The sequence below is a fragment of the Nothoprocta perdicaria genome, unplaced genomic scaffold (genome assembly GCF_003342845.1).
Source record: "Nothoprocta perdicaria isolate Ctin4 unplaced genomic scaffold, notPer1 scaffold_35, whole genome shotgun sequence".
NCBI classification, from domain to species: Eukaryota; Metazoa; Chordata; class Aves; order Tinamiformes; family Tinamidae; genus Nothoprocta; species Nothoprocta perdicaria.
Genome location: NW_020455588.1, coordinates 3276573 through 3299182, shown reverse-complemented (window position 1 = coordinate 3299182; position 22610 = coordinate 3276573). Strand labels below are relative to the sequence as shown.

Below are 22610 nucleotides of genomic sequence, written 5' to 3'. Positions count from 1 at the left end.
TAAACCTTCGCCGCTGCTCCGCGCGCGCGGCGCGGGCAGCAGACAAAGGCGAGGGGCGGCGGCGGGCGCCATGCGCGCGGTGCGGAAGCGCTGGACGGCGTGCACCATCAGCATCCTCCTCATCGTCTACAAGACAAAGGAGATCGCGCGCCCCGAGGAGCGCCAGGAGGCCCCGCTGCCCGGGTGAGCGCGCGGCGCGGCGGCGCGCACGCGGGGCGCGACACCCCCCCAGGCACCCAAACACCCCCCGTTGGCGGGCCGGCGCGGAGCCGCCGCGCAAGTTTTGTCCCGGAGCGCCGCGAAGTTGCGCGCCCCGTGGGGCGGTGCCGGCGGCCGCGGGATTGCCCCCTTCCTTTCCCTTCGCATGGAGCGGGCGCGGAGCCTCTCCATGAGCCGCTCTCCTCGCTTTCCTCTCCCGAACTCGCAGCTATCCCGGGAAGAAGTTGGGCTTCCTGCCACGCGGGGCTCCGCGCGCAGCCGCGGGGCTGCTGCTGTGCCGGGAGCGCGGGTGCGGAGCGGCGCGGCGGGAACGGCGGTAGCAGTAGGTGTAGGGACCCATATTTCAGTGTATGCGGTCCTGCATCTCAGACATGGCTCAAACGATCCACAGATGAATGGTTGATATTTGGGAAAAAAAAAAAAATCCAGATGACACCTCCAGCCTATGGTATGTTGTGTTTGCCAATATCTACAAGGCTGCAAGGTATATGAAAGATACAAGGTATATGAAGAACCAGTGCTTTAATGTTACCTGAGGTAAAATAAGCGGGTCCGGGCGTAGCTGTGCGTGCTGCTGGCGGGGCTGCAGCCCGGCTGGTCAGGGATGGCCGGGCGTCCCCACGTCCGTGAAACTTTGTGTGCGGCGCTTCCAGCCAAAGGACTGGGAACCTTGGCTGGTGCTGGTGGGATGCACAGGGATACGAAGTCAGTTTGTTTCATGTTGTTGCATCTTGTGCACCTTAAATATCTTATGCTTTTTATGGCAAAATCTCTCAGGCTGTAAAAGCATATGGTTCTTTATTTCCTGGTCTATGCTGTCCCATGCATGGTTGTGCAATGAACAAAGCACATGTGTTACATGGAATATGATCTTAAACTGCATTATATCCTGCTGATAGAAAGTATGCTTTCTAAAGCCCAAAGATCTTCTTTTTTTATACTTAATGAACTGTTTTCAGGGTACAATACAGCCTTTTTATGGTGGTCTGGTTGGTCACCAAAGCAAGGTAGTTCAGAGTTGAGGTTGGCACCGTAAGCCACAAGTTGCCATCACTTTTAGCAGCAGCAGTTGTGTTATTGACATCAGCAAGATTTTCTGCAGTTCTAGAAGATGCAAAGTGCTCCCGGTTTGTTTCACACGTACTTGAAGACTTTTTGTGTGTGTGTGTGTGTGTGTGTGTGTGTGTGTGTAAATGGAGTTTTTCTTTGCATCTCTTAGCTTAATTTTCATCTAAAATAATGTTATTACTAAAAGTGAGAGGAGCGTGTAAGCAAACATCTTCATGTCCTTAGTAGAGCTTTAACACAAAGTGCTTAGGACCTTCTTTCAGTTCATGATGAGATAACTTAGGATGGTTTTTCCCTACCTTATGCAAAGTTCCTAACAGATGTAAATTGTGAATACTTGAGGCATCCACATTTCAAATGCTTGAGTATTTTAGCTGCTTGGAATATAATTTGTTGCTAAATTCCGTCACTTGCTTCCCTGTTAAAGTGTCCGATAAGAAACTTTTTGCTCAGCCTCAACTAGAGCCATTTCTGAAGCTCTTCTGTGCTGAGAGCTTCGTCTGATGCATTTGATAAATTTTCCATTGGGTGCCTACGCTCTGACCTTCTGCAGGAGAATACAGGCAAGAAACCTATTCCTAACAGTTGTGCAAACGAAAACAGCAGTGAACTTGCTCACTGCATAGGAAAATAAGCACCTTGAAAAGTGACTATGAAATGGTTTTGCAGCGTGGGGACTCTGGCAGCAGGTGCCCATCCGGTGGCGGAGCTGGCGGGAGCAGGAGTGGTGGGACCCCTGCTCCGGCCCTGCTCCGCGCTGCCTGGCGGGGCTGGCTGTTCAGTAGGTGGCACTCGTAGCTCTGAGTCAGCTGCGAGCGGGTCCCCGCTGCGACTGGGGTGATGGAGGGACGTGCGGAGGCTAGTCGTTGTGCGTGTGTATGTGCGTTTTTATTTGTCACTATTTTTTAAAATGAATGAAATGTAAAAATCTTGTTAGAATTCTCGAGTAAAATGACTTGCCACTTGCAGGAGCTTTTGCAGTCACAATGCTCTTTGCAGAGCACTAGGTACCAGTTTTGTTCATTTAAGCTTGTTAATGTCCCGTTGCAGCTTAGTTCTAGCTTAATCTGCTGCATAATTTACCAAACGTTAATACTTTTATCTACTGTAACAGCATTGCAGCAGCGCTTGCAATGGAGCAGGATCACGTTGTGCTCTAAGCACTTGGAGAACCAGGCAAACCAAAATTTCCCTAGAAAGCCTGTGGTCTCTTTTGGAGACTGTAACGAAACAGCTTTCCTGCCCCATTTTGGTGGTCAGATGTCTGCTGGTCAGAAATCCTATTTGCAAGTCAGGTGAAGGTAGTAGAAGAATTTCTGGGAAAGCTTCTCTTTCTTAACAGACCAAGAGATTTCTCTGTATTACTGTGCTGTGCATCTCAGATGTGAGACATCCTGCATGGTCGGATGCTATACCCAAGGAGTGTGATATATTAAACAATTATGGATTAAACAGCTATGTTTGAACTCAGAGAGCTGAATGTTGCTCTGATGTATAAATGGAAACAGTATGGTTGAACATATGGAGATAGAACAGATTTTAGATCTAAGACATGAGACCTGCTTGCAGAGTTTCGGCTTTCCTGTTAGACTTTTGTGGCCCTGTGGGCTGATATGCTGTTAGGAGGCAATGAGAGGTAATGAGAGTGTTGCTGTATAATGTGAGAAACTGCCGGAAGAAGGAGTGAGAGTTAAGTCTTAATTCCTAGCTCTAATACTGAGAGTTTGGGACTTAGGAGTGTACAATCTGTAGGTAAGTAAACTCCAAGCCATAAGAAAGTAAGTCAGACCAGGTTTGCCTCAGTATATGTGTGAGACAGATTGTACACTCCTAAGTCCCAAACTTTCAGTATTAGAGCTATTTTCTTTTTATAATTTTATTACAATAAACAAAAATCACAATAAACTCCAAACTGTAAGTAAGTAAACTCCAAGCCGTAAGAAAGTAAGTCAGACCAGGTTTGCCTCAGTATATGTCTGATTTTTGTTTATTGTAATAAAACTATAAAAAGAAAATAGATCAAATATTAAAGTATTAGATACAGATCTCCTTAGATAAACTACAGGGTGTAGTTCATTTCATTAGGTGAATGGAGTGGGTGAGAAGGGAATTAATTGCTACATTTTGTTGTGTATGAAAAGACAGTATCCCTGGTGCTTGCCATCTGAATTACTTCAAACTAGAACCAGCCTTAACATAACTGTGTCTTTTCTGTGTTGCATTGCAGAGATGGTGAGCTGAGTTTGAGTAGATCAATGATCAATAGCTCTGATAAAATAACTCGAAAGGGTGGCTCCTCAATCTTCCAGCACTCTGTAGAAGGTTGGAAAATCAATTCCTCATTGGTACTGGAGATAAGGTGAGTGCCTTAAAGTTCTTTCCATGCTACTTTTGCCTGTAATTCCTCTGGTCTGGAAAACTTTTATCATTTTTATTCACTCTTGCAGATTGAATGTTTTATAATTTTGTGCTGGCCTAGGTACAGTGTTAAATGCAACTGAATGACCTCAAGCTCTGAAGTAAGGTTGTTTTTCCTGAGAATAAATAACATCTTTTCATCCCGTAATGTCAGTCTGTCTCTCGAGAACAATGTCTACATTATGTTTGTCTGCCTTGAGCTGGTTGTCTCGTGTTTTTTCCAGTTGGTGATGAGAAATTGGTGCTTTTAGGACACAATCTCATCTCATCCTTCTCTAGCTGCCTAAAGTAGGACAGATGTAAATATCTTGAAAGTACCTGTATTTCTCTGTTCTCTGAAAAGAGAGCTTAGAGAGATGACCTAGATCTAGAGGCCCAGAGAGGGGCTGTTGGGTGTATGGTCCCTACCCTGGACATGAATGACTATTCTACACGACGTTGGTGCCGCTTCCACCAAGTGCGGTTCTCCATCCCTTAACCGTGGAGGCCAGGAGTCGTCTCAGGTCCTCGTAGCAGCAGACACAAAGGCAAAGTTCAGAGGAGTGACATTAAAATTTTGTTTCACCCGAACATCAGAACAACTACTACTTGTCATCCCCATCTGAGGAGGGTGTCAGGGGTGCAAAGGCTGTGGATTGCATTAGCAGGACGGAGGGCTGAGCCCGTTGTGCCCCATGCAAGGTGATAGAGAAGTACTTATTTTCCAGCAGCAAAGGCATAGCAGGATGAATTTTTGAACTTCTGAGTCTGAGCACTGTTTTACAGCTGGGTAGGAATTTGATCTATTTAAAATGTATTTTTTATATCACTCTGATTTTGATTTTGATTTTCTTTGATTTTCTATCAATCAGAGAGCAGTTTAGGAAATCCTTAAAAAGGTGATGTTTCTGTGTGTGATAGGCATGGCCTGTCTGAAAAGGAGGCTACTGGGTTTAGGCCTCCTCTTCTATGTTTTTCCTTGCAAAGCAAGTAGAAGATAGTGGTAGCTGGGGAATGACTTGCATGTTACAAAGCTGTAATGAAAGCTATCTGTGAAGCAGTTGTAATTCTTGAAATTCTTGGAGTTCTTGACCAATGGCAGAGGCAGCACAGCCCCCCTGCAATGGGAAGGAGAAAAGCAGCAATACTTTCCAACACTTTCTACCACCAATGCTCTGAAGCCAGTGGCTCTATCCGAGGAGCCGAGCAAGCTCAAGGGTGTGCTCCATGGTCCCAAACTCTGGTTAGTTCTGGAATGAGGGATCCCGGGGTCCAGCTGTGCCCCTGGCACCTGGGCTTTGTGCCAGAGAACCCCCATCTCCCACCCTAAAATGCAGCAGAGGAGCACGCCAGGGCTGTTGTTGCTCCCAAGATGCTGGTGCAGAGTGGCCTGTCTGACTTGTATGTGATTGTTGAAAAAGCTAAACTGCTCCCGAAGGTAATCTAGGGAAAAGAAGTAGAATTCCAACATCAATAACAATATTTAAGATTTATGTGTCTGTAACTGACAGTTTAAGGTGGACATATAGTAACTTGAAAAGTGTCAGAAATGCAAATTGTAGGGTATGGTTTGATGGAAGAATAAAACAGCGCACTGCTTTGCTTTTGATGTAAATTGATTTGTTTTGGAAGTTACTCAGAGAAGCAGAAACCTATAATAACTCTTTTCAGTCATTCCATTTTGGTGAAGAATTAAGTATCATATATTTCAGAGCCATTTAAAAACAATATATTTTGTTGCTCAAGGCAAACAATAAATAAATGCTAGTATTGCAGTGATTCTTTAGGTAAATTTGAGAGAGAAATTGGAGTTTGGCATAATTCCGAGATAATCATTTCTTGTCTGTTTCCAAAGCAAACAGTCTCATTTGGACAAAAAACTCAAACACTTTTGACTTTTGAGTATTTTGAGTACTTTGAATGCTCATACTCAAATACTTTGAGCATTTTTAAGCTTCTTACTACGTTGATACCATCTTGCTCTACCATAAGCTATGAGTTTCAAAAATTAAGCCTTTTTCTTCTTCCTGTTGGAGGATGAGAAAGTTCTCTTACTTTATAAATGTGCTCATTAGAAACACCACGACTGATTACTCGGTGGTTTTTAAAAACTACACAATAAAGGGTGTTTTTTTGTCTCAGTGAAGAAAAACGTTAATCCTGTACACTAGTTTTGTCAGTAAAGATCCCACTTGGTCAGCATAGAGATTTTCTGTGTAATAGAGTGCGTGAAGTTGAGCTTACTCAGATGCCACCTTGGTCTCTTTTGGCGGTGAGATAGCTATCCTGATGGACAGCTAGCTGATCCGGGGCACACGTAGGTGTTTTGACTGATCTGATGGAAGATTTTAGATTAATGTGATGTGGGGCCAAAAATTGACCAAGGAAACAGCTCTATCGGTGCAGGTCCTCTCCATGCACGACACACTTGGGTATGCTCCTCAGCAGCAAGGGAAGGGAGGTGGGCATGTTTTCTTTCCTTGCAGAAACCACAAACAGCCCTGTGTAATGTGGGTCCCACTCTTGTGCTGACTAAACAACACGTGTTCTTCTTTCGCTTTTGCAGGAGGTTTGCAAAAGTACAACTTTCTTCCCTGTCACAGCAGTGAGAAACATCTTAACTGTAAATATTTTTACACTTGTAGAGGTATCAGGACTAACTTTAAATGTACATAGCATTCCCTTGGAGTGTTCTTATGTTGAGACTAACAGTTGAGTCCTCCAGAGTACGTTACCCGCTCTGTGTAGATCGTGAAGATGATTCATGCGCTGTGATTGCAACTGTTAATGTGAATAGTGTTTGAATTGTGGTGTGAGGTTTGCCATAGCAAATACTGACAAGAGAGAAACATAATAATAAAAAACCAAACTAGCACTGGTTGAATAATGTGTAAAACCTTGTCACTTCTTAGCAGTGGAGAAACAATTTGTGAACCCATTAATGTACAGCACACAGGCATTTCATAAAACTTATAATCATCCTAAAATGGCAGCTACTGTTGTGTCTTACCTCAGCTTGGCATCTGCAATAAAAAACTTAAAATGTGAAGAAAATGTGATAGCGAGTTTTGCATTGTGATTTGTACTGTGTCTGGACTAGCAGTTTAGTAGCTGGGACATTGTCTTTAGCTATTTGCCTTGTTGCCCTGTCCACTCCGGCCATTTTATATTTGTTCAGGCTAATGACCACTTTTTATCAGCTGCAGAGGTCTCTTCTGTTTCCTGTTGGAAGTGAATTCTTGACCAGGTCCTAGGAATCGATGAGTGAAACAGCTCCATAAGCAGGACCCCTGGGAAGAGAAAGAGCTTCCACGAGGTATCTGGGCTCTCAAGACGCTCTGATGGACTTTGTGAGCAGAAGACCCAATTGAGTGGGTTCAGCAGCCCCTTTGGTGGTGCCTGCTTGGATGAAAGAGCTAGACTTTGCATAACAGAGGTGGGGATGGTGGATATTGTTAGTTCATTACTAGAGCCTGCAGCAAATCTGCTGCCTTACAATCATGACTGTACCAGTGGGAGAGTGAATTTTTTTGAATGGATGATACCTTCTCATTGTTGGCAATTTCTTTTAAGGATAATTAGTAATTCTGCTGCCCGAGGAAAGAAGACTGCTTGCCTGATCCTTGACTGAATGATTCAGTCACTTGGGATGAAGAGCAAGAGGGTCCCCTTTCTATGGGGTTTTGTATCTAAATTCCATTGTCTGTGGCAATGTGAAGATTTTCAAGTTATGGAAAATGGGAATTTTCAATTCCATTCAAGACTGTGCTTTCAGAACAGAGATGTGGCTGAGGTGGTGCAAACCCGTGTGCATCTTGAGCAGAGCTGGTGCTGTACCAGCACCTCTGTGGTCTCTGTGAAATGAAATGCAGCCATCGAGGCTTCAGTGCATGATTTTCATTTTCCTCCTCTTTTGATCAAGTGGGGACATGTATTTGCGTTGGAAGGAGCGGATAAAGGTTTTGAATCACAGGAAGGCAAAATGAAGTTAAAAAAAAAAACCCGTTTGTGACTAGGATGTGCTTATCTGTTTGTGATGTGGCTGAGAACTTGATGAGTGGAGAATTCCTGTCAGAGAAGTGTGAGAACTTGTAATATGTTAACAGTTTTGTTTAGAGGAGGAAAAAAAGAGACTTCCCTCCCAGAAGGGCTCAAACTGCTGTCATTAGTTTTCTTGCAAGATGGTATGAAGCAGCTGTAATTTGTCCTCAAGTGCTAAGCAGTGGCCAAGCACGCTGGGTTTTCAAGTCCTTCCTTCCCTGTTGTGATCCCACTCGAGGACTGTGGCATGGCCACAGTGAGGAAAAATATAGGAAAAATATATGTTTGGTCATCTTGCTTGAGTGGCAAGTGGAAACTTGTGTGCAACGTTCACCAGAGTTGCAAGATATCTCCTTCAGGTTGATCTGGAGGAGTGCTCAGTAAAAACACTGGATGTTGGCTGGTTGTATATTGGGCTGGTTATATATATTACAGAGCAAATAAATTCTTGAGATGTGATTCTTGGCCTTCCCGTATTCAGCCGTTCTTCAGAAAGACAAGCCACTGATCTCCTGTTTTGATAGCACATGAAAAGTCCTCCCCATCGTCACATAAAGCACGTGTTTAGGAGCACAAAGTGCTAAAACTATGCTTAAAAGTCCTAACTGGTTTCAGTTTGTTAAAAGCCTCCTTGTGATCAATACACATAGAGAGCACGTAGGAAGGAAATACTGGGATGGCAGGATGGTTAATCACACCACGTTGTGCGCCTCCCCCTTGCTCAAGGCTGCGGATGCGGCTTGAGTTTTCGCTATGAGTTTCTCCCTAGGTGCTGAGGGCAAGCAGAGTTGCAAAACACGGCAACTTTGAGGCGGGTGTTTTTAGTGTGCCCGTGTAAAACCAACAAGGTAAGCCCGGAGTGTGCGGGAGCGCAGAGCCACAATCTGCCCTCGAGGTGTCTTGGAGCCACAGGCGGGTGATTGTACACGGGGCCAAGCGCTTGACCTGAGGTTTGTTTTCCTCTGGCCCAAAGGTAGTTTCTGGAGCACTTCTTCAAGGAAAGTGGGTTCTAATGTGCCACGTGTTCACCCAAGTTGTCTTCCTCGCTGACTCAGAGCTGAGCTGCCTCCTGCAGGCCAGGCAGAGGGTGAAGGGCAGCAGCAGGGCTCCGTAGGGTGCAGGGTGAATCGCTGGCAAATCGCTGGAATGTGGAAGGGTCTGTGTGAACCCCTTGGGGAGAGTCCACAGGAGAGCAGCAGAAAGGCAGAGAGGTCTTAAAAAAACATGCATTATATTTAAAAAAAAAGGGTTTATTAGCCTCAAGTGTGTGAAGGCTGTTGCTGCAGTGCAGGACCTCTATTAGCTGATGACTGTCGGTTCTCCATGTGCAAGGTACATGGAACAGGAAGGGCTTCAGGTACAGCGGGTCCGACCCCAGTTTGCCCTTCAGGAGGACAGGGAGTCAGGGAAATGGATTGCAGAGGGGTGAGGTGAGGCTTTCCAGCACTGACATGCTTGGAAACTTACTCAAAAGTTTGTTCCTAGAAGTCAAATACTTAAGTGATTTGTTTGTTTTTTCTTAGTGCAAGAGGCTCTGTGATGGATGTGGGAGAGGTTGCCACGGGACGATACTGTTGTGTAGTGCAGACTGTTGTGCGTATAAATAGAAAACATGTATTATTCCGAGGTAATGTGGTGACATATTTATATCTTTTGGAGAGCTATGCAAAGGCGGTGGTATCTGTTAAATACGCTTCATCAGATAACCAGGCGTTGCACTCGGCGCTGGAGCAGTTTGAACATCTGTTTCTATTTATCAAAACAAACCCAGGTCAAGCACAGCTTGTTGCAGTGTGTTTCTGAGAGTCGCAGAGCAGGTTGCAAACAGCTGCTGGGCCCCAGCCAGCCCCACTGGCCTCTGTGGCCACCTGCGCACATCAGGCTCTGGATGCACCCCGGGGCCGTTTTGTTCATCAAAAACAAAACTTCAGCCCCACCTCAGAAAAATGGTTTATTTCATGGTGTGGTTTGTGCTCACAGAGGTTCCTTCCATACAGCGTCTTTGCTTTGAGGGTCACTGAAAATCATGTCCTCCCCTCCCTTCTCTAATTGAGCCATGAAATTTCTGAATGTGAGTAAGTTAGCACTTAGTTTTTGTCATATCCCTTAGTATAGTTCTCCCCTTAGCACCTTGAGGAAAGGGCAAGTGCCAACATCCATGCACTATGGGTGAGTCAGGGGAGCAGAGGAACTTAAAACAATGGCACAGACATCTGCACACTGAATCACAGTTCTTCCAGGATTAAAAATATTTAGACACGGTCAAGTGGACCAATTAAGAATGTTTTAATGTGAGGGTTATTGCACGTCTTGCACGGGGGCAGGGATTCTCACAAATCCTCCGACACCTGCTCCTACATTTACCATTGCATGTGCTACCCACAGCTTCAGCTAAAAACAAGCTTTTAGACAGGTCAGAACATACTAAGATTCAGTGACTTCTGGCCATCTCAAAGTTCTAAGGAAAAATAAATCCCTTAGGCATTTTTGAAATTTCAGCTCTCTTAATGATTGCTCATTTACCTGAATCTAATGCCATCTCCATTTGAAACCCAGTGTAAGGCTTTCCTGAGCCTAAGCAGACGTAGCAAATGCTGCCTGCTAGCTACCCTCTTCAGGTTAATGGAGGAAGCCAAGGCCCTGTCTTATTTTTTGTCACTATTTCTCTAATGCAGTTTCATGTGTATTAAAATAACATGGAGATGCTCACACTGTCTGCACCAGTGTTGCCTCTCTGCTACCACAAGTAATAACAGTTCTGTCCATGTTTCTGCCTTTTTGCAGCTCAGGAAAGGGTCCCTGTGAGGGGGATCCCCAAAGAGCTCCCTGCTGCATCTGCCTGGGTCTGCACACAGTGGCTTTTGTCTTGGTATTTAATATTTTAATTTGTTTCCAATGCTGCTGGATCAGTCGATTTCTTCTTTCCGTCTCTTTTTCATTTTATAGCTGTTTACATATTCATCTCTTGCAGGGTGCCCACAAAACAAGGCTTATCAAGCCCACGGGGCTTTTAAGTCCACTTGAACTTGCAGGCTGAGGAAGAAGCTTTATTGTGCTTTACAGGAATGTCTTTCCTGGTCTTTTATGCCACTTGCCAAAAGCTTTAAGCACTTGAGGTTTGAATAACCTCCCTTCCGCTTTGCTCCTGGGAGACCCTTGTCAGCCTCGGCACGAACATCCTTGCCCTGGTGCTGCTTTATCCATGCAGCGGCTGCAGAAGGGAGCCTCAGATGCCTTCCCCTATTCTTTCCTCCCTCATAGCTTAAGAAGAGAGAGGAAATACTTGAAAACAAAGTTTTTATCGTGTTTCACTTCCCCTTCAGCTTGCAAGGTTGATCCCAGTGCAAGCGCTTGGTGCGAGGGGCTGCAAGTGGCCGGTCCCAAATGCAGCCCCAGTGGCCGGCTGGGCTCCAGGGGCTTCCGCCACCTGTCCCAGCCTGATGCCAGCCGGGATGGTTCCCTGCGGCTTGGCCCTCTCTGCCTGCGGCCACGATGGTTCCCCAGTACCATGCCGTGTCTAGTTAGCAGTTCTTCCTGTTTTGGTCCCATCTAAGGAAGTTCTGCTCAAAAATGATTATGTAAAAATAGCATCCTCTTACTCAACAAAACACTGTGTTTTAAATGATCTCCCACCTGCTGACGCCAGTGGAAAATATCACCGTGGTGTGGAGGCTGGGCCCTCCACTCATGGTCCCTGGCTGACGGGGCCTGTGGTGGCAGCTGAGGTTCTTTCCGGCTCGTAACTGCAAGGACTAAATGCAGGTGCCAGTCCATGCTGAACCATTGCCTTAAAGATGCCTGTTCTAATAGTCTGAGCTGGTGAATTTAAAGAGTGTTTTTTTTGTTTGTTTTTTTTTTTTTCTCAATCCTCCCTCTTAGACTTCACAAGCAGGTACAAATTGCTGTGACTTAGCATCCTCCGTTGACATTTAAGCAGATGTACTTTGCCTGCTGTTTGCTGTGGATTGGGAGCATACAAGTGCTTAATTACCCCGTCCCCTGGATCTGTGCTATCTGATAGCTTGATCGTGAGCAGCTAAACCCTGGTTAGCTGTTTAAATGCTTAATTGCAGAGACCCAAGCTAAGGGATTGAACTAAACTGATTTACAGTGATGATAAGAGTTCCCAAGAAGTGCTGCTCTGTGCTTAGCTAATGGGCAGGCTGCATGCTAAGCTGCAGTCCTTCAATTTGCAGCATGGTTTTAAGCTGATTTTGTTAAATGGGTACGAAAGACTGAGGGTGTTCTTATTTCAAGTTAATTGGGATAACTTTGACTGAGCCTTTAGTTAATTAGGAGCAAGTTTAAGCTGAGCTAAATACATTATTCTTGCAGTGAAATAACAATCTAAAGGAAAACATGGTCATTGCTGAACCAAACTGACTTTTGAGAGAGGATAGTGAAGCATATATTCTGTAGCTCATAAAACTCCATCTTCTCACTAATGTAGTTTTAGAAAAAGCAGTTGTGCTCTGTTTTTGTCCTTTTTTTTTTAAATATTAATCAAAAATAATGCTCCCTCTAAGTTTTAGAGTCATCATGCCAGTCAGGTCAGTCAGTGCCTTTATGTGTATGAAGTAGGTGAGCTCTATGCACTGTAATGTTTATAGGTAATATTGTAATCAAGCTTTTGATTTCTGCCCTAACAGCTTTGCTTTAGCTTTTCCAGAGCTTGGGAGATGACCTTAGTCCATCTGAAGCAGTCTGCCCTCAACTTCGGGTTGCTGCTACTGCCACATCAGCTCCATGTGAAGGCTGAGTACTGGGTCTTATCTCTGCCTTTCTGTTGACTGACAGGAAGAACATCCTTCGGTTCTTGGATGCTGAAAGGGATGTCTCGGTGGTCAAAAGCAGCTTCAAGCCAGGGGACGTAATCCATTACGTGTTGGACAGGCGCCGCACGCTGAACATCTCGCAGGACTTGCACAGCCTCCTCCCCGAGGTTTCCCCCATGAAGAATCGGCGATTTAAAACCTGTGCAGTTGTTGGGAATTCTGGCATCCTCCTGGACAGTGGATGTGGAAAGGAGATTGATAGCCATGACTTTGTAATAAGGTGAGTTCATATCTGCTGTTGACAAATGTAGTTTGCTCTGTGTTTCTTGGACAAACGCTGTGAGAAAAAGTTGTAATCTGAGACACCAGTTTCAGGGATTATTTGAAATTACTGAGTAATTTATGTGAAACAGTATCTTTCCCTGTGGAACTGGCAAAATTGAATATGTTCTCAGGTGTCTGACAAGAAGAGTCTCTTTTGTAGTGAAAATAGAGGTAGGGAAGAGAGCAGAGAGATTGGTGTTACTTTCTCTTGGTTTTTGTTCCAGGCACAATAATTATTCTGGTGCTAGGATAAAGGCAAAGTCTTTTCTTTTTCCAAAATATCCCTTCTTAGCTCTTGACCAATAGAGATGGCCTGTTGCAAATTACTACATTACTTACATGCAGTATGGGGTAAGATTTCAGCGTGATGCATTGGGATTGAACCAGATGGCTGCCATTAAGGTAATTGGAAGTCACACATCTAAATCCCTTCACACTGCTCTAAAAGTGTATCCCTGCCGTTTGGGCAGAAGCGTTCATATGCTTCACCTTTTATTCTTTCTTCACTCAAACGTGCATGGTATAATATGTTTGGGCTTCACAGAGCAAGAGGAAAATAAAAAGAAGTTCGCTCTTTTGACAGGCTGGCATTATATGGAGAGAGTTAACGTTAGACAAAGGATTCTTTTGAAACAGAAGTTGCAATTGCTTTGGTTTGAGAAAGGTGGAGTGGTGATGGTAGGAAACAATATAGATTTAGGTGTCATTGAAAGTTCCTTGCTTTTCTTGCTTGGAGCGGTAATGGTGGTGGGAAAAAAAGTCAAAAGAATACGTAAAAGGAAAATTATAGCCCTTCAATTCGTAAATCAAAAGAGGATGTATATGTGCCAGCTGTATATTATTTGAAAGGCATACTAGAAATTGGCCTCCAAGTCAGTAACACACCACTCTTTCCTTCTTCTTTCTTGTGCTGCTTGTGCCATGGCCAGTCTCTCAAATTAGCATCCTTATTGCGAAAACAGTCCAAAATAAATACTACATGTTTTGACTGCATTTAGGCTATGGACGTGCTTTCATACTTTCTCAAAAATAGAATGTATTACATTTAGCAGGGCACAGAAAAATCTATGCAGTAGATTTTATAGATGAATTTTTGCTTTGAGAAGGTCACAACTTCCAGAAGTCACAACTGCCGTTCAGAAAGGCCCAATGCAGCAACACACGCATTTTTACTCAAACCATGTGTGTTGAGCCATGAGGGGTAAAGATAGGTTTCTTAAAGACTTGTGTACAAATAAGAGGTAAATGATATAACAGGAACATTGCTTATCATCTATTCAGAGTACAGAAACATCTCTTGTGGTGCAGGGATGCTTATAAAAATCAGTATAGCAATTAGTTATTGTCTGCATAATAGCACATTATTTAATGAGGTTTAAGAAAAGAAGTATTGGACCTTACAGTGTATGTGGACAGTTTAGAGTGAAATTTTTGAATTTACATATCAAACTTTAAAATCTTGGAAGTTCATAGATTCTGCATTGTTAGATAATGTGATACTTATGTATGGGGAGGATGGAGGCGTGCATGCAGATCTAACATTTCTGCTACAGTAAATAGCAAGAAACTCATTTGTATTTCAAGTTGAAGGAGAAGACTAGGCATTCTTGAGAGCTACTTTTTCCCTCTCATCTTCCCATCTCTCACATTTATTAAAACAAAACCAAAGGCATGCAACATAGTAGGCAGTTGCCCAATCTAGTTGTATTGGCACACATGGTAACTCCCCTCATATCAGTATGAGTAAAATGGGCTATTCAACTTAACACCTTTCATGTTTCTGGAAATAAATTAAATCTAAAGTGCCACTGGCTGTGTATACTGATGCCCAAAACTTTCATGATTCTGAATACATGCATTATACATAAGTGCTGTGATACATTTGCCATACTGTTTTGGTTAGATATATATTTCCGTTGATTTTGGTAGGACTGTATGTTCTTTTTCAGTTATGAAAACTGAAACAAAAGTGTTTGAGAGAGATTTCTTGGGACAGGACCATTCCATGCCTGCTAGATATAACACCAAACATATCATTAGTTTCATAATAAAGTTGATAGTGTTACCTCTGTTACAGTGAAAAGGATATGATAGACAACTGCCACTATTTGCATTATACTACAATAAATTAAATATCCTGAATTATGAAGCTCCTCTAAAGATGGTCTGAGCATGCTAGCAGTAACTAATAAAGACCCAGAATTCGGATCTTTATGCTTTGTTAATACGCTTTGTTAGGGATACAAGGAGATGGTCAGGACCTGGCTCTTTGATTTAAATGTGGCAATTTCTAGCAGTCTCTTTGAAAATCATTCACAGTTACTAATAACTGGCCTTTCAGCATATTCAGGGCCTTTCCTGGATCATTGATCTACCAAGAACAGAAAATAACTGGAATACTTCTATTAAGAATAATATTTTAAAATAGGCACCCAAAATAGACATGCATAATAAACAAGTCAATGTATAAGTGTGTCAGCAAGTTTTACTGGGAAAAGAAAGTAAATTCTGTCTTTTAGACAACACTGAAAGTGCTTATGAGAGTCATTTTTTGCAAATAAGGTAATGTTTTGTCAGCTTAACCAGATTTACAGTATTTACTGAACATTAAAGTAGCTTTTTTTTTAATTACTTAATCACACACAGGGCCTTATTTTGTTCTCACGGATCAGAAATCAAGAGTCTAGGGACATATCTTTTGCTGGGATAAAATGGATTAGTTCCACAAATTTAGTGAAATCATGCCTCTTTTTCTTCCAGAGGAAAATCTGACCCAGTCTAGTTAAACGGGGAAACAAAGAGAATGTCTTTTTTACTAAGAAAAAAACGATGTGCTGGCTGTAAACTTTCTTCCTCTCCTATTGCTTTCCTCTTCACCTTTAGAAGTTGTATATGCTTTTAAGTGATCCTGGCAACTAAATTACTTCCGTGCTGGGGAGCTACGTTTTGACACTATACCCAGAAAAGCCATACCGTAGCATTCCACAATCTGCCCTTCCATAACGTAAATGAGAACTGTAAAATAGGAGATAAGTAAGTGGATTACACACAAGAGCTGTAAATGGCCCGGCTCTGGTGCATGAGCTGTTTCTATGTGCTGCTGCTCCTCGGTGTTCCTTCCAGCTAAGATTTAGCAGCAGTAGGTCTTATTCTCCTGTTGCCTATACTTTCTTATGCCAGGGCTGTGTTAGCAATCTTGCATATATAAGAGAACAGATGTGCAAGTTAGAGGAAGTTGTAATTTTTGCAATACACTAGTTACATCGGGCTTCCTAAGAAATCTGTAAGATGCACATGAGACATGCTTCAAAATAGTAAAAGCAAAAATTGCTAAGCAGTGAGTTTAGGGTTCTTGGGCTGTCATTATGGGCCAGAGAGAATTCAGATCAGTTTTAGGTTCAGATTTTGAAAGGTGCTGCAAATCCACGGAAATCATTTTGATCATTTTTAACAGAATTCAGTATATGGTTTAGGTTTAATAGAATTCAGTATATGTGTGGGGAACTCTTCAAAAGCAGGGCATCGGGTAAAAAACTAAGTAGTGGATTCTTGTAGTTTTGCTCACAGTAGCATTACTTCTGCCAAAACCCCATTCATTTCAGTTGGCCTATATGGAGAGCAGACCTGAAGGAGCTGACATATGTGCTGTTTGTCTGGCAGAGACCTACTCTGACAAAGAACAGCCATGAGAGGTGGTTGTTTAATTCCTCCTTTCTCCCGGCAGTCTCTTTTCCTTCTAACTCAGCCAGCAGCTGGGAATCAAGTTGAATAGCCTTGTAAGTCCTCACTAACCAAAAAAAATAAAATGCTAGTTAGATGCAGCTCTTATTTTTCTGGTGTCCTTTGACTTTAATTTTTTGACTTGGTCCCAGATTGGTAGTATACTTTTTTTTTTTTTTTATCTTCTCCTTCCAACAGAATGTTACACTACATGAGAATAGAAAGCATAGCCCCACGGCACCTAACTCCAGACAGCCTTGATCTCTGATTTGTTTTACTTGAGAAGGCAGGAGCTCAGGTTGACTTTTGGGTATTGCCAGTGAGCTTGGACAGTGACACTCTCAGAACTGGTCTAAACTAAGTTCACAAGACTAAGGAACTCCAGAGCAGTGAGGATTAGCCTGACTCTTTTTGAAATTATCCTGCAAGGATAAAAAAGGAAGTGTAGGTGAAATTTCATGGTCAAGTGCCTAATTTCCTATTTCTCACAATATAGATATTTTAATCTAGTAATATCCTAAGCAGTTTCTATGTGGGAAAGAGTTAAACCTTTTTTTCTTTCCTGGTTAGGAAGTTGTAAACCTACCAGGACTCTGGATTACACAGCAGGTATGATTCCCTCATGGGGCAAAACCCTTGCAGATGTAAGAGACTGTAAACTGCAGCCTCTTCTCCCAGAAGTTACTGCTTCTGTAGCAAACTGGCTTCACTAATCCACTTCTTATTAACTGTGTGGTATGGTACAAGATATGACTTACTGTTTCAGACAGTCTCAATAAGAAGGTTGCCCTTCAGGCACTTCTTTTTTGCATGTTCCTTTTATTTTTTCCACATTCCGGACTCACAACCCCAAAGTGCTTATCCAAAACAAGAAAAACGGCCTGAATTCAATGAAAGTACAGTAGAAATATTTAGTTTCTCCTGCAATTAGGGAGTTGCAGAACTGTTCTCCACGTTTACAGTTCTGTAAGAATTGCCATGTATAGTAAGTCCTTTATAGGGAGTAACGTGTAAAGGTACATAAGCCTGAAAAGGCAAAGATAGTAGTATTCCAGAAATACCTTCTTTCCATTTTTCTGTTTTTCTATGATTAAAATCTCAATCTTGATATTTCACAGCTGTAGTTTTTTTCCATCTAGTACGCAGCAAACTTTCAGAGTCATAAATTCGCTCTTTTATTAGGGTGTCAAAGTAGCAGCATTGGAAATAAGAGTAACAACTCAGTAATTCATGGGTAATGGTGCAGCAAGAACTCCCAATAAAGAGGTAAATCATGTGTGGTGCTACTGTCTCCAAGTATTTAACGCCACTTAGACCTTCTCTGTCACTTTGCTGTGCTGGCTCCATGGAGGAGAGCTGGCCTATCAGGCACTGGTGTTAACCCTCAAATTCTTTCATCCTGTCATCTTAATGGAAGAAGTTCTAGTTTGGGGAGTAACAGGTAAGGAAGCTTGTTAGCAGATAATGTTGTCATCTTATTAAACCGAAATTGGTCACGAATTGACGATTTTTGTTGGTAGGTGTTAGAAAAATGAGCCTGGAGTCATGGTGGACTGTGTGAAGTGGCACATCAGGGAGCATGGGTGTGATTCCTGCATGGTCCTGCCAGCTTCTAGTGCAGACTCTGCTTATGGCTGTCATGAGAAACTTTCTCCGAAGCCATTAGCAGTGGGGTATATCAGGGGACTCCCTGCTAATCCCCACTCACATAGTTAAATTGAAGGAATTCTTGTTTTACCCAGAGTTGAAGAAGTTCACAGAGCTTCCTAGAATACACAGTTTTTTTCTCATCCCTTGTAGTATTTGTTTTTTTCCACAGCAGATCTCCATTTTGGGTGGAGGTACATGCATGTGAAAATAGTCATACTCCTGCTGGACGCTTCCTTTGAAGGATGAGGTGTTAATAGGTTAATAGTCTTGGTAGACATTGCTCCAGTTGGAGATGTCCTGTGTGCTTGAGCCTGGATTTCAGGTCGCCACCTGGATACTTTGGAAATCCTTTGGAAATTGGAATTTACACTTAAAATTTAATCCCCACAGGAGTCTGGATGTGAATCTAAACTTAAGTTTGCAGGCTATTCAGGACAAGAGTTTATGATGTACCTGATACTAGTTGTGTTTGTTCCTCACTTTCAGGTTTGTTTAATAGTGTAAGTCTTACAGCAACAAACTAATCTTCATTTATTGGTTTCTCAGAGTATATGTGTTTAATATTGTGTGATGGGTATTTTTGGCTTTGCTCTACAAGGAGACATTAATGAAAAAGAACACACTTTTACTGCATTTTTATGTGGCCTGGGCTTTATCTTGATTTCCAAACATTTATTTCAACATTTATTTCAACTGGTAACCCTCAAGTACACAGATCACTAACGGACTAACAAGTGTAGAGATTTGTAGGGCAATTTCTGTATTGTTACTGCATGAAGAATATTCTTTTAGTTCCCAATATCAAATAAAATGGATCAGAGTAATCACTTTTACTCAGGCCAGTTTATATTGCTTTTATTTAAAATTAACTTGAAGATGCTGACCATGGCTTATGGCTTATATATTGCTTATATATATTGCACTTTAGAAATATGTGTGCATATATTTGTGCACACGTTGTATATTTGTGAGTGACCTGACAAGTCTAGATGCATCTGTGTGGGGTATGTGAATTCCCATCTGAGCTTATTTTAAAGAACATGATTTCATGACTTGCTAGAGAGTTCTGCTTTATAAAAAATAAAGACTATATATGTGGGGCCATGAAAGCTTCATATCTAAGTCACTTTGTTGACTTTGGTCTTATCTCCTGGCATGCAACTCCAGACCTGGCCTGATTGACCTTCTTTAGACTTCCAGCCATTGTATCCCATTGCAGTCAGTAGACAACAAGGACATTTTTGGGAGGAGCAGATGGCTCTTTAGCCACTCTGGTGTTCTAGTCTGCATATCTCAGATTCTCTGCAGACACCCAGATGCCAGGCAATATTTCAGACATGAGCTCAGGTTCTGCTTTGACTGCATATGTAGTAGTTGCTTACTGTGTATGTAGTATTTACTCAGTTTTGGTGCTCGTTTTCATGATAGCACAGGGATGTATGCCCTCCTTGCAATGCTTGTGTCTCTCTGCCTGTGGAGCCAGCACTTCTCCTCGAGATGGATAAAGTGGCCAGCCTGTTCTCAGCATGTAAGGTCGTTAGCATAGTCTCACCTGTCATAACTCCCAGTCACATAGATTATGAACCTTGCCACTTATTTAGATTTTGTTGTAATGTCCTCCTCCAACTTCACCAAATGTTTTGTACCATGAGAGCAGTTTCTGAGCACTTCTGCTATAGAGAGAGTGCCTGGGAGGAGCAAGGGGATAAATACTGACTCTGTTGGTTAGCTCTTGTAATGAGGGTGGGAAAGAGAGGAGCTAAGAAAAAAAAAAAAACTTACGGAGTTTTTTTTAAGGAAGAAAAAAAAGGAACAAACAAAACTTATCAATATTTGCAATATTTATCTTGCTGGGGAAATCCTTATTTCATTAGTTCCTCTGTAAACAGTCAATAGCATGGGCTCGGTAGAGAGTGTTTTACAACCTTCATATAACTTGATGGTTCATTCTCAGTGCTCATATTTACAGCTATTTGCTAACATGCCCAAATCAATCTTCACTGCTATATACAACTGTTACTCCCAATGCATTTGCATGTTCTTAGAGTCAAGTCTGTCCTGCTCAAAGTTGATCTGCAGCTTCAGCAACAGATGATCTTAAAGGTCTTTTCCAACCATAATGGTTCTGTTATTCTATGAAGCAATGGCACAACATGAAGAAGCATTAGGCATTATGATGAAGCTTTTATCATGGCACTGAAATCTATTTACACATATTCAGGTTAAATGTAAAAATACAATAGCTAGTTTTCTGTTTCAGATGTGAGTAGCTGGGAACAAAAGTAAGGTCTCCATCAAAATTACCACTACAGGGTTTAGAATCTGTATTTTTCTGAGACATGAGAGAGTCATGAATCCCTGAGCTGGTTTATGATTCAGGGAGAATGTCAGGAGGTCCACGATATATACAGACAAAAGAAATAACAGCAAGAATGCATTCAGTTTTAGCATGTGTTTGCTAATAAGCTCAGTGCGGAATTCTGGGAAGAAACCTTCTTCCATGTAGCTGAGGATCCAGAGCAGCTCTGTTTTAACAAAGATATTCAAGCTTATTCAACATGGAGATGTTGAATGCAATTGCGTATGTGTGATTTACTCAAGGTGCTCATTATTATTTTTTTCCTGAAACCTTTGGACAATATGGATAAGATACCCCGAAAGATATTCTTCTATAAACTTTGCAGGTATCTTTGGGAAATAAAACATAGTCCAGTACTAGCAGTGCAGGGTAAGTGTTAGGGTGGGTCACTCTTCAATGGATAGGCAAGCGCTTCAGAAAAAACAGTCCAATTTATTCCCTGCTGAAAAATGTGCTAACTTTAATTGGCAGATTTTAGCAGATGCTTTTGCCAACTTTTTAGGGATAAATATAAAGAGATGACTTTGGACATTTTTGGTTTAATGAGCATTGGAATCAACCCTTAAAGGAAGGAACCTCTAGGAAAGTGGGAAATGACTGCAATCAGGGTAATTATTCTTATAACTTGGCTAACAATACTAATGCAGTATTGTTTGTGCCTGTAATAGAGCTGGGTATTATTGTAGCCATGTGTCTTACAGCAGTGCTCCACTACAGTAAACCATTGGCAATGCATTAGTTTCTTTGGAAACAGAGCCTTTTTCATCTTGCAAATGTGCTTTATTAACACATTTTTTTCAAACCTGAATATTGCTAGGAATATGTATTTACATGCTTGAATTTTTAAAGGATCAAATGCTAAGAGGTGCTCAGCATTTGGGAAGGAAAATGCCATGCCTGCCCATAATATTATAATCTGATGTTTAATTTGTGGCATTAAAATGTAAAAAAAATATGATAAAGCTTTTTAATAACTCTTCCTGGACAACTCCATTGTCACTGAGGGCATTTGGATTGCTCTTTACTCCTAAATAGTACTTGAGAAATCTGAAAATGTCACATGCTGAAAATATCTACTGTCTTATGTGGTAAACTTTTATAAATGCAGCCTTCAATATTTAGTATATTACTGATGAAGCTGTAATGATATGCAAGGTAGACTTTCTTTGTTTCTAGTTTGCCTGTGATTATTCTTTTTCAGGTTCTTGAGGAAATTACATTTAGATGCTGCTTTCTAAATACATAAACTTTTAAACTGAAAAAAGTTTCAGGCATTGCTATAGATCAAGTATGGCTGTCAAAAGATATATAGAATCGTATTAGAAATGTACGGTCCACTGTATATGCACACTTACATATGGCATGCAGCCTTTTCAACACAGTAATTTGTACAAGTAGGTACTTCTACAGGTTGCACACAGAGAGAGCTGGATTTTCAATGCTAAGCCCTGTCTCCTATATGTAAGCAATAGATGCCAACCCAAATAGATTAGGGTTATAATAATATGCAGATGTTCTGCAGGGCCTAGATCTAACATAATTCCATACATCCTTTCACCCTGCAGGACAGCAGTTTCTATTCTTTCTTGCAGATTTATAAAGTTTACTCTTCTTTAAGTAAAACACCAAATTTCTTTGCAGTTCATTTTGTGGCAATGCTGTAAAGATACATGCATTACTATTTTCAGGATAGCAGTCCATAAAGATGTACAGAACCCTTTTAATACATAAATAACATTTTTCTAAAAGATGACATTTTTGTCATCTTTTTTATGTAAGATGACATTTTTGTAAAACTTTTTTCTTTTTTGCCTGGAAAAAATATGTAGTGGAAAATAGGAAACCAGTGCTGAAACCAAGAAGGAAACAAGGAATTCCTGAATTTCTGAATATTCCTGAATTATGTGATAGCTTGAATATGGGGTGTGTGCATGTTTGCGTTGAATGAATTTGGGAAATTTAATTTTTTATAAAAATTTTGTCTTACATTTAAAATTTTAAATCTTACATTCCTAAACAAATTTTCAGTATTACCAACTTTACGACATATGATTGTG

The 22610-nt window shown here is 41.8% G+C and overlaps 1 protein-coding gene across 1 annotated transcript in view; it reads left to right on the top strand.

Annotated features, from left to right (window-relative positions):
- Positions 1-38: 38 nt before the first annotated feature.
- The window catches only part of ST8SIA4 (ST8 alpha-N-acetyl-neuraminide alpha-2,8-sialyltransferase 4), a 55224-nt gene continuing 32652 nt past the window's right edge, over positions 39-22610 (top strand). The window contains exons 1-3 of the mRNA XM_026044108.1: positions 39-183; positions 3515-3646; positions 12523-12780. Coding sequence (XP_025899893.1) covers positions 71-183; positions 3515-3646; positions 12523-12780 — 503 coding nt within the window. The 5' untranslated portion in view covers positions 39-70. The remainder of the gene's footprint in view (positions 184-3514; positions 3647-12522; positions 12781-22610) is intronic.